At 44.9% G+C, this 15,851-nt stretch overlaps 2 protein-coding genes across 3 annotated transcripts in view; one reads left to right on the plus strand and one right to left on the minus strand.

The window, feature by feature from the left end:
• Positions 1-240: 240 nt before the first annotated feature.
• Positions 241-10,166, plus strand: LOC133344274 (protein phosphatase 1 regulatory subunit 14B-like). The gene is made up of 4 exons (XM_061554357.1): positions 241-564; positions 6,475-6,558; positions 7,196-7,228; positions 7,621-10,166. The coding sequence occupies exons 1-4, from the start codon at positions 355-357 to the stop codon at positions 7,687-7,689; spliced, it is 396 nt and encodes a 131-aa protein (XP_061410341.1). The 5' UTR covers positions 241-354; the 3' UTR covers positions 7,690-10,166.
• A 1,093-nt stretch (positions 10,167-11,259) lies between these two features.
• Positions 11,260-15,851, minus strand: part of LOC133344273 (MFS-type transporter SLC18B1-like) — a 29,258-nt gene continuing 24,666 nt past the window's right edge. For both annotated transcript variants that reach the window (XM_061554355.1, XM_061554356.1), the window contains one exon: positions 11,260-15,170. In XM_061554355.1, the coding sequence (XP_061410339.1) occupies positions 15,095-15,170 (76 nt within the window). In that variant the 3' untranslated portion in view covers positions 11,260-15,094. The remainder of the gene's footprint in view (positions 15,171-15,851) is intronic.

The raw sequence follows: 15,851 nt of genomic DNA on the forward strand, positions 1-15,851 counted from the left end.
TGGGCTCCGTCGTGACGTAATCACGTAGACGGACGTCGGCGCTGAGCAACGTCGCGTGACGTCACCACGCAGCGCGCGCGATTACGTCACCGCAAGCGCAGGGCGATGGCGATCCCTCGCCTGCAACGTACCTGGGTTGCGTCGTGACGTCACCCGCGCTGCGTGCGTCCCCCAACGCTGAGCGTAGCGCGTGACGTCGGCCACGCAAGCGTGCGTGATGACGTCACACCATCGGTTCACCTCGCAGGTGCGAGCCCGAGGAGCAGGTAAGAGTCGCACGGAGGCGGCGGTAGTGGTGGTGGTGGCTCTGGCGTTGGTGTTTGACACAGAGAGGACGAAGAGCGGCGGCACACGATGTCGGAGAGCAGCGGCACTCGCGTGTGCTTCGAGGCGGGCGCTGAAGAGGAAGGCGAGTGCGAGGAGGAGGAGGAGGATGCCGGGGCAGGCGCGCCGGGCCGCAGGCAGGGCAAGGTGACGGTGAAGTACAACCGGCGTGAGCTGCAGCGCCGCCTCGACCTGGAGGGCTGGGTGGACGAGAGGCTCACGCAGCTCTACGCCTGCCCCGTGAGTCTCGCTCGCCGTGCGCTTCACCTGCCCAACCAACACAGCTCCCCGCCGGTGTTGGGGCGGGAGGCACCGCCGTACACAATGACCGCGGCGACAGTGGTGAAGTGTGCGGTTACACGAGCCCAGTGTGACCGTCACATTTTTTTTGGTGCGGTGTTTGTTAGTTTGGGTAAAGTTACGTAGGTATAAAATAAAATAAATAATCACGGAGGTAAAAAATAAATAATCACGGAGGTATAAAATAAATCATCACGTAGGTATAAAATGAAATAAATCATCACGTAGGTATAAAATAAAATAAATCGTCACGTAGGTATAAAATAAAATAAATCGTCACGTAGGTTAGAAATAAATCATCACGGAGGTATAAAATAAATCACGTAGGTATAAAATAAAAGAAATCATCACGTAGGTATAACATAGAATAAATTAAATCGGTGATTTAATGTATTTGATACCTACGTGACTTTACCCAAACTGACAAACCGAAAGAACCAAAGAGTATGGATCCCTGCAGTCACGAAAACTTCAAATTTAGATTGTTTGTCAATTGTTGGTTAAGGCCGGGAATGATCGATGTTTAGTACAAGGGAGTGGGTCCAGATGTCTAATTCACTAAAACTTTATTTTTAAAGTAAAGTGAATTTAAAAGGGCCACTGGAGCCAGTTATCTATTTTTCAGAAGCGACCTGGCCACAAATGATAGATCAGCGAAGCGGTTTATCGCCATGTGGAAATGATAGCAGCCCAAATGCTGTGAACGCGTGGCGATGTTAATTCTAATTGTGGAGGGGAAAAACGCCGACCACGGTAAGAGTGAGACACGCAAACTTCAAATATACAGTTTCAGTTTCATGTATTTGGTTTAGCCCTCTGAGCCATTCGGCTCTTGAATCGGGTGCAACCGCAACAAACAACAAACAAGAAAACATCTTAAAGTGACTATGCGCAAACAGAAAAATCCAGGTAAAAACTGCAAAGTCTTCGAGAAAAAAATCACCGTCCAGCAGGCGTCAGGGTCGAGAACGAACCGACGGCCTTGCCGCATGGCAGGCGAGGTAGTTAACATCATCAAGGGCCGCCACACCGCCTGCAAGGGGTGATTTCACGTGCTTTCTGGTATTGTCGGAGCCAGCAATGAAGGACACTTGAGTCGGCTCGAGTTGTGTGTATGTTGGCGTCTTGTGTTGCAATAAGGGCCGTCCATAAATGACGCCACGCACCTGGGGGGGGGGGGGGGGGGGGTCAGAAATGTGACATCACATCAAAATTCGCAACTTTAAATAAATATAGACAACACGTTCTACTTAATTAAATTTATTTTTTAATAAATGTTTTCTCCAACAAGATCAGAGTGCAGCGCCACATTAAATATGCACTAAAATGACAATAGTTTAAAGCGATTTGAAGCATGTTTTATATTTTTTTGGGGGGGGGGGCAGAGCTTTGTGACGCCATATTTGAGGGGGGGGTCTGACTTTGTGACGTCGTGTGACGAAGGGGGGGGGGTCAAAAACCGCGTGACGTTATTTATGGACGGCCCCATAGGTGCTCGCTAACAACACCAGTCGTCTCGACTGTCCTTTAAACAGTTGATGTGGTCATCTGTGTGACTGTCCAGCTTGTGTGTGTGCCTTTACGTGTGCCTCTTGGGTTTTTTGCAGGTACTGTATCACGATAATGAGTGTTCGTGCGTTTCCTTGTGTCTGCATTTTGGGGAGCGGTGGCGCAGTGGTTTGCGCACTGCGCCGAGTTAAGATTCCCGCTCAAGGCCAACGTCGGTAACAGAGTATATCTGAACCAGATCTGGCCCTCCCCTAGGTCGACTCGGTCTTAAATTATTACCTGGTGCGATGTCCAAACGGTGAGCGAGTGGTGCTGGTTTTTCCACTTCCTTGTGGGACCTGCCGGTCATCACCAGTGTTCGCTAACAGCACGTGTCCCAAATCGATTGCGAAAAGCTGTATTCATAGGGGGTCTTTGTTTTTGTGTCTGAAGACTGTGTGTGTACTCGTAAAAATGTCTTTTTGTGAATAAAGTACTTGTGTCTGTTTCTTTACCGTAAACAAAATACATAAACAGTTGCTCCGAGTTAAAAAAACGCAGGCCCATCGGCTGATGAGCCTCATTTTTTTGTAACATATCCAAATAATTCAAATTTGTAATTTGCATTCCAGCCTAGGATCCCAATGCGTAGGAAACAAAACAGAACCAGGGGCAACCGACCAAAACTAAAGAGGGAATGCCACTTTAAAGAGATGGGTTTTCAAAGCAGACTTAATTATATCTACCGACTCTGATTTCAAGTGGCAAGGCGTTCCATAGTTTGGGTGCCACGCTAACAAAAGCCCGAGCACCAAAAGAGCGCAACCTTAGACCTGGGAGTGCCGAGCAGTTGGAGATCAGAATATCTTAAGCACTGGCAGAGCCAGTGGGGTGGCACGTGCCCCCCCCCCCCCTCCATGATCCGATCGAAACCCCTAATTTCGATCGGATCATTGGGGTGTATTTGTAATAAATCGGCATTTTGCGACCCCCACTGCCACTGTGTAGCATATTATTACGTGCCAGGGACTCTATGAGATGATAGGACAATAGTCTGAGTCCATAATTGGCAATAAGTAACGGCAAAGCAGTTATAAGTGACTCGTTGTGCCAAGTTGCGTATACAGTACACGACTTCCCTGAAGTCAAACACCTTCAGCGAGCGCGATGCCGATCACACAACACGGGTCGAATTCGACCCTCGATCGATGGTTGCGCCATCGCCGCACACGCGTCGAATAAAAAGCAAGGGACAAGTCCTTACTGACTAACAACTCCTCTATCATTTTTCATTGCTGGAGGGGTTTGCCCCCCCTACCTGAAAATCCTGGCTCCGCCATTGTTTTTAAGGACCTTGATGGATTATATAAATGTATCAGTTCCCGCAATTAATGTGGGGTGAGCCCTTTTAAAGCCTTATATTATTTCCCCTCAGTTCACAAAGACAGTGGCATGGCAAATTGTACACTTAATTACTATGTTCGATTTTTATACCGATTAAAGAACCGTATACATTTCCATTTAAAGCTTTCGTGACTTGAGGGATTCATCTTCTTGGTTCTTTCGGTAAAGTCACGTAGAATGGAAATAAAAAAAATAAAAAAAATAATTCTCACGACGTTTCGGCCACAACGCAGGACAGCTGCTTGCGTTGTGGCCGAAACGTCGTGAGAATTATTTTATAATGTTTAATTTTATTATTTTATTATTTCCATTCTACGTGACTTTACCGAAAGAACCAAGAAGAACATTTTGGACTTAAAAAAATAAATTGTCACCAATAATTTCATTGAGAAGGGTAGCCCATTCATTACGACGCTATACAAGTGAAGACTAGATGGCCAGTTATGGTGCACTTCATCATTCCTTTACAGGTCTTATACAAGCTACACAATTGGGCTATTCCGTGGCTACACGCAGTGGCCTGCACATGCAAATAATCTCGGTATCTTTAACCTCCGCTTTACTGCTGAACGGCGGTGCTTTTGACAAATACGCCAGTGGCTGTGTTTAAATTTAGAGGTGAACAAAGTTCAAGTTCATTTATTAGGTATAGCCCTGTGAGCCATTCGGCTCTTCAATCGGGTGCAACCACAACAAACAAAAAACTAAAACATGAACAAAAAACATCTCAAAGTGAATATGTGACTAAGTGCAAACAGAAAATCCAAGAAAAGACAGCAAAATATTGCAGAAAAAAATCACCGTACACCAACGCTGTGTGCAAAAATCCCAGTGGGATACAAGTCAAACAACCAACAACAACCACAAGACAACTTAGATTAAGGCCATCAGTCTAACTCTGTACTACAACAAACAAACATGGCTAAACCAATACACTTTTCGAAATCACCAAAATAAGCCATGAAAGCAATGAAACAGTGATCATAGGAACTGTGACGGAATTTTCACAATAAATGGCATGCGCATCTCAAAGTCAGCTGGCTACAATTTACGTACGGTAAGCCTGAATCGATGTAAATGTAAGACTAATTGATTTGTGTCTCAATAGCAAATCGAAGTCAAGTAAAATACACCAAGGTCTTGCATATTTTTTGGAGATCCACAGCTGCATTTACGTGAATTACACGTATTTGGATAACTTGGGCTCTTTGTAAACGTTTGTCTACGTGGAGACATTAACACGAGCAGTGGAAACATGGCAAGTAATTGTATGTAACCCTGTTGAAGTGAATGAGAGCAGTATTGACTTAGAATTCATAAAAACTGTAACCGTGTGAGCATTTCTTTGAGAGCAGTTTGGAAGTTGAATAATTGAATGCATGGATTGTATGACTTGGTGTGGCCATTCTGGGTTAAAGTGCAACCGAGGTTCACTGCTTCTCATTACGGTGCTGAGTTTTGTTGTGTTCCGATGCAAACATTTCAAAACAAACTTCATGTGGAATGGATCAAGAAAGATTCGATACTCCAGATCATGATACACGCATCATATTTACCGTTTAAGAACCGTCCTTTGCGATTCGTATATGTTGCGTGTGATGGGTTAATGTCCCCCTCGAGCCAAAATATAATTTAGAAAATATTTGACAATCATTCACAACCCTTTTGTAAATCCAGCACTAGATGAAAGCCTCCCGAGGCTGAGTCGGTCATAGGGGTGGTGTTTGAACGTAGATCACCAAGCCAGTCGGTGTGAAATTTAAAGGAATTGATAGATATCACTCGCCACTTGTGTCAGCCGTAACCGACAATCAAACTCGGATCATTGTGGCCGGGGTGAATATTTACAAAACACCGTCTTAATATGTCGTGATCTTTCAACCCTAAACGTGTTCGGAGTAGGTACGATGCAAGCCTGCGTGATTACTTCATGAAACATTCACGATAGATTTTCTCACGCGATTGGACGTACAATTCGCCATGCAATTGACGCGGTTGTATATCAGGCTTTTAAATGACCCTTGCGCTCGAAGTGGCAAGTGTTGTAATCCACCCCACTTTGGATTGGCCATGGCTTCCTTGAAAAGCTTTACAGCCCCAGTTAATGTGTTTGCAGTGCTTATTACGGCTGTATCTATGCCCCCCCTCCATCATAACGTCACTTGTTACTTCAATGTCAACACTTAGTCCACTGTTCACTTCTTTTTTATGGCCTCGTGGTTCATATTGCATTGAAAGTGACTGCAGTATTTTTTTTACGAATAAATCACAAAGAGCGTTGCACATGAATCAGAAATCACAGATTTTTACACACAAGATGGAACGTGTGTATCGTCGATGTCAAAATTATCTTATTTGGTCAATTGCCCCATTTCATAATCACCCAGTCAATATTGTCACGAGACCCTAGTAAAGGCGCCATGATACTACGCTTGTTATGAAACATGTGGCATTTGATTCTCTAACGTAGGGCTTTGTTGAGCGGAGCCTTGATAAGTTCAGCGAGTTTAATGGGTGCTCGGTAACCTCTCGTTTTTGCCTGTGTTGAATTGTATTCTGACCATATTCAGTTGTGAGTGGTGGAGGGGCAGTGCAGAAAAATCCACTGGAGTGCCTGGAAAAACCCCACTCAAATTTCACACAGATTGATCATAAACTATTAAACTCTTGAAATCATTTTTATTTTAACAGGTAAGACCCACCATGTTGTATAACTCGTTTTCGGAAGCGACCTGGCCACAAATTATAGCTCAACGAAGTGACATGCAAATTTATAGTAGCCAAACACTCTAAACTACTTAAGCCACTCTCGCCTTTCAGACACTGCATTTTCCATGCAGTGTTTCACTTTGCAGCAGGTAAAGGTAAAACGGAATTCGCAAAACACCCCAGGGGGGCAATACTTTCCTGACAAAGGACTCGCGACTCAATGAGGCTTTCCTCCTGTGTGTGCTGCAGGAGGAAGAGATGCCAGAGCTGGAAATTGACATCGACCATCTCCTGGAGCTCAACACGGATGAGGAGAGGGCGGAGCAGCTACGGGTGAGCTCATTGGAGTAACAACAACTACTTGAATTACTACTACCAGTAATGCTCAGCAAACCACCACTAACTAACTACGGTGGTCACATGGCCAAGTGGCGGCCCTCATTAACACTCTACTTTATAGTTGAAATGCTACGTGGCGTGTGCATCATAGTGGACGTTAAAGATCATGTGAGCTGGCGTCATGGTGTGACCTCTTCATCGCCCCGATAACTTGTGAGGACCCTCCTGAAAAAGAGTCACGCGACTCAGGCTTTTCTGGGTATACGAGCATAATAAATACAACAGCATAATAAATACAACAGCATAATAAATACAACAGCTATTAATGCTGTCTTTAGCACACTTTACGAGCAACCACTATTTGATCTGGTGCGGCAGTTGAAACGATGGACAAGTTTCTTTCAGCCTATCCTTGGATAGGCAGGCCCCCATCATAGAGATGTGCAGTTTATGTTGGGATTCATGACTGACAAGGGAGCTCCTTAAAAAGTATGAGCGTGGATATATTTTTTGTTTCAATGGACTCGCATACAGAATCAGCAGTCAATATTGACAAGTGTTCACGCACACTGTTCTTGTAAAAACAGCCAAATTCACATTTTTTATGAATATATTTTTTATGCCATTCCAGGAAATCTTACAGGCATGCGCCAACAGCCCAGAGGTGAGTTTAAACGTAGGCTTTTGCGAACAATATCCGTGAGGTTTTTGGGTTACATTGCGTACTCGAATGGTAAATGTTGTGAGTTTACTCCCCAACACACCGGTGTGCTGAACTAGTAACGAATAGGCATGTTTTCTTTACGTGACAAACCTTACTAATTGGCTATATCGGGTGGTGGCGGGTTTAATGATACATTTATATTTCCACGATCGAACCCAGAAATCTATACTCTGGAGCCCAGAGGTAAGTGCCACCTTGATATTCGATATGTCGATGCCCCCCAGGGGCACAAGGAAGCCGCAGACAATGACTGGAACTGATAACTAATATGAAATCACGACACAACCGTCTCGTGGTCGCGCGGACGTAGAAACTAATGTGCCTCATTGCAGGGGTTCATCGCGGATCTGCTGTCGAGCCTCAAAGGGATGAAGAAACTCAACAACGGCAGTCGGAAGTGATGGCTCCCTGGGCTTCTACGGTCAAGTAGCTCACCCCCAGACTACAAGAAGCCTTTCGTTAATGCGAATGACGAACTCGTTGGGCGAATGGGCTTTTACAAGTAACCGGAGTTGTCGCTTTAGTGGCTGGAAACTATGCAAACCCCGCAAGTCTGGCATGCGAGAGGTGCCTTTTTGTTACCTGGGCTTGTGCTTCGTGTGCGTTGTGAGCCTTGGGTTTCGCACGCCGGCTAAGGGAGAGCATGCTGGGTGCCGTGTGGATGCGTTCCAAAGCGGTGGGTTATTCTTGAACATCGGTCTTTGGGGTTCCGGAATATTAATGCTGTAGTTACACTTTTGCATTTTGCAACGGTGGTTTTAACGTTTTGGTTCGGTCACAGCACGGAATAGACAATTGTGTAGCACGTGGTGCTGAGCCGTCTCGAGCACAACGTATACATTTGTAACTGGTTAACGTTAATGAATAATAAATCCGTTTTAACGACACTCGGACAACGGTAATGGTACGCAAGTTACTTAATCGTGTTACAAAATGTATAGCTTTAAATGAGACCGAAATCTTTTACGTTTAGCAGCAGGTAGCAATGTGTGCGATGGCTTTTCGTGTTAAATGCATGTCGGTGTTGACTTGTGTCGATCGGTCTATTTATAACGTAACGATGTGCGCATGACCCCGAGACCAGATGTGTGGTTCCACGGTGGGGATCTGCCTCACCACGTAGCAACGATCACGTGGTGCACCCTCGCGAGGTTGTACAGTAAAACCTTGGATTGCGAGTAACTTGGTCTGCGAGTGTTTTGCAAGACGAGTAATTTTTAAAAATAAATATTAATTTGATAAACGAGCGAGGTCTTGCAATACGAGTAGTACGTATATACGCTTTGTCTGCCGAGCGTCACGTGATCACAACTGATATACGAGTGCTTTGGATTACAAACACGTTTCCAGAACGAATTATGCTCGCAGTCCAAGGTTTTGCTGTACTCCTTACCTCCACTAGAGTAGTGGTGATGATGGCGATGATTGGAAGCTCTGCTGCTTTTTTCAATTGAGCTTTGCCCCCAGCGAGTGGGAACAAATATGACCCAATCAACTTATAAGCTTCTCATATCTTGGGAGCTGAATAGAGTTGAGCCTGGTTAATATTTGACATGGATGGAATACACCAGGGTTTTCCAGGTGTTGTTGGCTTGGGGCTGTGAGATCGTAAGGAGTTGGCAGTGTTTTATCTCCTTGTATAACATTCCCTGTTGATTTTCTGGTGTTTTTTTTCCCTACATGCCACTCAATCATTTATGGAACTGGCCAAACATCCCAATGGAGGACCCTCCTGTAAAATGTCCATAGTGGTTATGATCTTCTTGGGTAAAATATTGGCATGAGTACATTTAAAAATATCATCTGTTTTGTCATTCCCAGCCACTAAAGCCGGTGGCTGCCTGTAATGTGATGCAGAGGCCTGCACTGACGTTTTTTCATTGTGCATGTTGGATATATGTCATGGAAAGGCCCACACATTTTAAAGAGGTGCAACGAGTAAGCACGGCAAAGTCCCGCGGACACTAATCACAAGGCATCAAGTCTGCATCAACCACGCGTGCATGTGGTAAAAAAACGCAAACAAATATGCGTTGATAATGTATGCACTCTCCCTGCAACTGGTTGGGTCTGCACCGGAGGCAGACTGTTTTATGACGAAAGGCCGCCCAAAGGCGAGCAGTTACAAGGAGTAAGCAAACACCAAAGCATTCATAGCTGGGTTTAAGCAGTTATAGCTATAGGGACCCCCATTCACCAGTATAAATACTCCTGTACAGCAGCAAGGGTAAATCGATATTTTATGATTTGATGTCTTGATACTATTAACTACTTTTATTCTACCAGCAAAGGCCCACTGAGCTATATAGCTATTTTTCAGAAGCGACCTGGCCACAAATGATAGCTCAACGAAGTGGCTTATCATGTGGAAATGTACAGCAGCCAAATACTCTAAACGCATGTTTCTAAATGTAGAGGGGAAAACCTGGAGGACCCAGAGAAGCAGCCACGCGACCACGGGGAGAACATGCTAACCCCAAATATCCAGGCATAAGGGTTGGGATTGAACCCACGACCTGTACAACAGGCAAGGTAATTAACATCTTGCCACCGTGGCATACTGGAGAAAGGGTCCCATAATTACGATCAGTCCTTGTTGACACGTACCTAGGCTATGTCCTGAGCTTTCTCACAAGTTTGAAGAATTGTTCACGTGAAAAACAACTTTAAAGTTGTGATCAGGCATAATTTGTACTGTATTACAATGCATGGAGGTGATGTTACGACATTGTTATAATGGTACGCAGGTGTAATGTCAGTTCCTTTTCATTAATGAAGCTTTAAACTCGTGTCAGACAGCCCAGGGTACATAGGCAAAGTCAATATATACCAGTTGGGTTTTTTGTTGTGTAAACAATAAAACAGGTTCCTGCTCTTAGATAATTCGAGCATGTTTTTATGAATACTGTGACCTATATCTTGTGGTTTACTTAAAATAATACATAGATGTACTGCAAACTGACTGGAAAATATACAGACAATATCCATTTAGTGTACGTTTGCTGTAGATTATAATCCTTTGGCTGTGGTTGAAATTAATGTTTCCCTTAGATCTAGGCTATACCGACGAATTGTAATTGATACGACTTCTTGAATGATATACACGGGTGAGACTTTTAAACATTTTACTGGCATTCTGCAAAATTGCAATGTGGCAAGAGATACCGAAACGGACTTATATTCATATTTGTTCGATGTAAGACGAGTATACGTAATGCAAATTACATTTAAGGTGCGAGCAATGGGGCAGTAGCTCACACCGCGCTATCGACCTGGTACCCCAAGTTCAATCTCTGGCCATGGCTTACATTCGTCATGAGTGACATGAACCAGGCCTGCAAACCCCTCCCAATGCACCGAGCTAATGAAGATTTGAAAGGTCGGCGACCGTTCCCTGGTTGACAACATGCAATTGTTTAATTTATATCTACAAGTATATCACCTCTGATTGCCCGCCATTGCCTATCAGCTTTGGTGCTGGGCACCTGCGAAAGAGCTTCATAGCATCGTGGGTTCCAGTACAAAACACATTCCTGCGGAGGGAGCTGGTAGGAACGTTGGGTTGCTCGGTCAATGGCCAGGGTCAACGGTGGCGTGGTGTATTCCGCAAATATGTCCGACTGAGGGCGGGCACAAGCCGGCGTGAGTAGGTTAAACGTTGAGTTTTATCATCGCGGGTTCCAGTACAAATAACGTGTGTCTGTGTACACGACTTTGCATTGCACCTCACCCAATCGCTCCCCATGTGTGGCTTCGCTTCACGAGCCACCTGCTCCCAATAGTGCACGTGGACATTCATTCAATGCGAGTAACACTGCCCCCCACCCCCCATTTGTTGGGGGGTGTCCGGTGTTGTATTTCACTCATTCATTCTCGGTTTGTGTTGCATCGTCCCCTTTTTTTTATTTATGCAATAAATCACTCGACTCGTGCTTCTGTTTAATCTCGTGGACATATTTAATGTGCTTTTTAAGGTAATACAGTTCAGGACTGCCGAGTTTAGCTTGGTGCTATGCATACTGAAGTTTAATTTAGTTGCAGCAGCAGCAGATGTATGTGTGCGAAGCCAGATACCGACCGACACAAACCAACACACTTCATTGTACCCGACCACCGCCTAATCAATGCTTTACATCATAAACCACGTGAAAATATCGAATACCCCTTTCAAATCCAACATTCTATGAGGTAGGTATTACGTGTCGTTAACTCCCTTAAAAACTCGGCGTGCACGACTTCGTATCACGTTCACTCGATGCGAAGCGTTTAGAGGCCGTACAATACCACGGGTAAAGACAATTGCAAAAAAGAAAAAGCAGACACGCATGGTGACCAACGAAAGAATGGGTGCCACATTTAAAATTTACGGTCAATTGTTTGCTTTGCATAGCAGCTGCACCTCTTGAAGAGATCGTCAGCACTTCTGATGCCCCGCTGCCACAAGTTATGCCGAGGATTTTTTTTGTAATATCCCTTTTCATTTATACACCTTCGAAACGTCAAGTGTTTCTCGGCTTCACCGGTGGATCTCACCATTTTTTGCTTGACAACCGCTCAATTGCCAACGAAAAAAAAGCCCAAATCAAATCAATAGATATTTTTTACTCAATTAAAATGTGGAGTGGATAAAACCCACCGCATCATTAAGCCGTGTTACGTGCACTGCAAAAAAATTTAAAGAGTTTAATTCCTGGCCCCTGCGAATATTAGTAGCAACCGATATCTTAACTGGTTTTGGGTTCTGGCCCCAAACCCCTTCCTCGCTCCCCACTGCACCACAATCCCACACCGACCAGTGTGGAGAAGTATGGTCAAGCAATCTGCACGCCCGAGACGGCACTGGGAGGGCCCCTTCATGCATCAGTGAAGCGGCGGCGACAGGGCTGAACATTATTTTGCAATGCAGAGCACATTTGACCTGGAAGTTGCTTGTGTAAGGCTTTTGTGCAAGGCTCTACGGCTACTCCGGCGTCATGCAAGAGCATTTTTAATACGAAATCGTCCAAGAGTTTCGAAGAGTCATCCGTTGAGAAATGAAGGCTAAGGTCATAGGCAATGTGTTATCGAACCTATACAAGTTTGAGTGCCACGATTTAAATGATATCCTTATTGGCAAATCTGCGATGCAGTATACTTCCATAAACCCCTGTCAAACCCCAAGGCGTCAGGCTAATTGCCTTTTAACTATCCCAAGAACAAGAATTGGAGTAGGTGACAAAGCCTTTGCCGTTGTAACGGTTTGAAACAACCTTGTTACCTCCCCTTTAGTTTCGTAAATCTTCATTGAACAAAATATCCTGGAGAAAGATATATTCTGGATACTACCCACAGCTGAAAATGTGATTTGTAACTTTGATCTTACGCCTGTGTACCGATAGTCACATCTTAATGTGCGTGGTCTGGGACAGTTTTTGTTGTTATTGTTGCCTTGCCCAAGATTGCATTTCGTGTTACAAAAATCCGCAGAAATGTATGTACTTTTGCAATTTCTAGTTACATCCTTAGATTTGTTTTCAGCGACTTGCTTACTTTTCGTATAATTTGCACTCCGTGTTGTTGTATTGTTTGTTGTTGCAACTTTCTGACCCGCCCCCTTCTGGACATCTGTAAAAAAAACAGTGCCTCATAGCTCATCGGATTCCTCCAGGATAAAGATTGTGATTGAATAAAAAAGTAAAGCGTACTATTAACAGACGTCCCTTTCCCAAACATGTTGAATCGAGTAATATAAATTAGATTTATCAAACGCCGACGTGTTTGTATTGAGACGCACAGCTAAGAAAACAACACAGTGCCTTGTAAGGTTATCCAATGATCTCTAACCGGGTTAACACACAACCTTGAGCTTGAACCAGGTTCTCGTAATGTAGCTTAGTGGGGACCATACCCAGCTAAATAACCGACTAAAATATTTGTAAACACATGCGGACAAACGGTTTGGTGTTTACGAAGGGACACGCAACCCACAATATGGGTCTCGGGTACACGTACCAAGGACGCGTGCCTTGGGCTGTTTGAAGCTTCTGGGCATTTACTATAAAGTTACCGTTCCTAACGCGGCTCTCGTGACATTACCGCATTGACATATTACACTTCACGTTAGCAAGGAGGACGACAGCCATACGGGATCTTGCTCATGCCACAGCTGGCCTCAAGGGGCCTCAAAAATCGAGGGATGCTCAAGTGGGTGTCTTGGCCAGACGTCTTTGAAGACGTGGCAGTACCCACACTTTACCCCACCACACGTGACCTGCCGACTAGTGCATCCATTAATACCGCTGGGTGGACAGAGGCGGGGTTAATAAAGTTGTCTCATCGTTTGAACCGCCGTGCCGGGAGATTGAACCGGCAACGTCGAGGTTGACAAGCCCAGTTGCACTACCCACTGAACTACGGCAGCATCCACGATTCATCGTAGTGCACGTAGTGATTCAACAGTGACATCTCACCGGTGCTGTCATGAGCTGCGTGACAAGCACTATAAAGTCTGTGTTTTCTCAGAAACAAAGATTCAAGCTCGTGTTGGATAGCCCACGACACAACCTGGATTGCTTAAGTACGGGAAAGCCGATTAACTTCTGACAATTTCTCTAAACGTAACGGCAATGGAGCCCATAGCGATCGAACGTGAACGGGAGGAAGAAAAAAATGAACGTTTTATTTTACTGGGAAAGGCCCACTGAATCGACCTGGCCACAAATGATAGCTCGGCAAAGTGGCTTATCACTTAAACGCACGTTTTTAAATGTGGAGGGAAAAACCGGAGGACCCGGAGAAAAATACACACGGTCACGGGGAGAACACGCACACTCCAAATATACAGGCGTTAGGGTCAGGATCGAACCGATGACCTGTATACCAGGCGAAGTAGTTAACATCTCACCACCCTAGCACCTCAAGTGCACAGCAAAACGGGCGTATGCTAAAGACGGCTGGACGTGCACACACCCATTCCAAAAACCAAAGACAACACACCCACGCACCACCTTCTTGGCCACACTCGTGATAAACCACGACTATAATTATTCCTCTGTTACAAAACTACAACATCTCTGATACGGCATGATTGAGCGATAAAAGTGCTGTAAAAATCAGAAGACACAAGCGCTTGTTTTTTCTCGAGTCTTCCTGGGCCTTCGATGGTGAAGTGGCCACCGTGAAAAATAGAGTGGAGCATTAGGTAAAAACAAAAAACCCCATTAAACTCGCCGAGAATGAACATGCAACTGAACTGTTAAGGAGGCAGGGAAAGTAGGACAGTAACAAGTTCTGCGCATATTTTCGCGAAATGGGGCATTTAACGATATCTCAATTAATAAATAAAATACTCTCACGTTCACATCATATGTTACTAATAGCATTCCACGTTTACTATTAATACAAACGATATGTAATTGATACGTTAATTAACCGTTTAGGCAAACTGAGTAAACGCAATTCAGCAAACTGCAGAAAAAATTACGAGAAGCAATACAAGTGACGGTGCAACAATAACTCTATTTCATCAAATCGCTTTGGAGGGATGAGCAAACTCTTCACCACGACCGTATTTCCCTTAAGTCTCACTTGTACAGAAAACGGACTTGAGATTGACTGAAGCTAGTGGAGGTATGCGCAGAGTAAAACAAAATTCCATGGCTCCACTCTTTTTCACGACTGCATTTCATACAAATTTCGTAAAGGCCCGACTCTCCCACATTCGTGTTTCCTGCTCGTCCCAGCGTTCTGCCCGCAGTGGAAGCGTTTCCCCGTTGCCCGCCTCCACACGCGTCCACTCCCTCCCTCTCTCTGCCCATCCGTCGTGGCTCAGCGTGGAGTCTCGGAGAGCAGGGGCCTGGTCTCATCGGCCGAAGGCTCGTTCCGCTCCTGAGCCTCACGGTGTCTGGGGACGGGTGGGGGGGCAGTCAGAGGGCAGGTAGCATTCAACAAGGTAGTTAGCACTTTCCCATTCAGATTAGGTGAGTGTACGTACGTGTACGTCATCGGAGCGGAATCGGAAGAAAAACTAAAATATTCTGGCTAATCACCGGATGAAGGTTGTTGAAATCATACTCTTTGGTTTCTTCGGTAAAGTCACGTAGGTTAAAAAAAGAAAACAAATAAATAAAATCACGACGTTTCGGAGGCAACACAAGCTTCCGTCTTCAGGTGGAACCGTCGTTGTTGTAACCACCAGCAAAACATCATACTCGAATTGTAAATGTTGTGGGTTTACTCTCCAACATGCCGGTGTGCTGAACTCGTATCGAATTGGCACGTTTTGTTTACGTGACAAACACTAATTGGCTGTGTCGGGTGGTGGCGGGTTTAACGACACATTTATATTTAGGCACACTAACCCAAAAAAACAACAACTTTAATTTGGATAAAATAACTTTATCGGTACGTATTCAGGTCATTTTCAGGTTGGAAGATGCACCGATGCTCCCAGAAGGCCAGGCTGGAGGGCATGTGGCACAGTTTGGCACCAGCTATCATAGAGTTGTGGTTGTGTCGCTGCAGTTCTCAGCGGTGAGTACAATGTCTTTAAACACAACGGCGCTATGCAACTCTCAAAGTAAAA

The sequence above is a fragment of the Lethenteron reissneri genome, chromosome 19 (genome assembly GCF_015708825.2).
Source record: "Lethenteron reissneri isolate LAM-NWPU_2019-01 chromosome 19, ASM1570882v1, whole genome shotgun sequence".
Lineage (NCBI taxonomy): Eukaryota > Metazoa > Chordata > Hyperoartia > Petromyzontiformes > Petromyzontidae > Lethenteron > Lethenteron reissneri.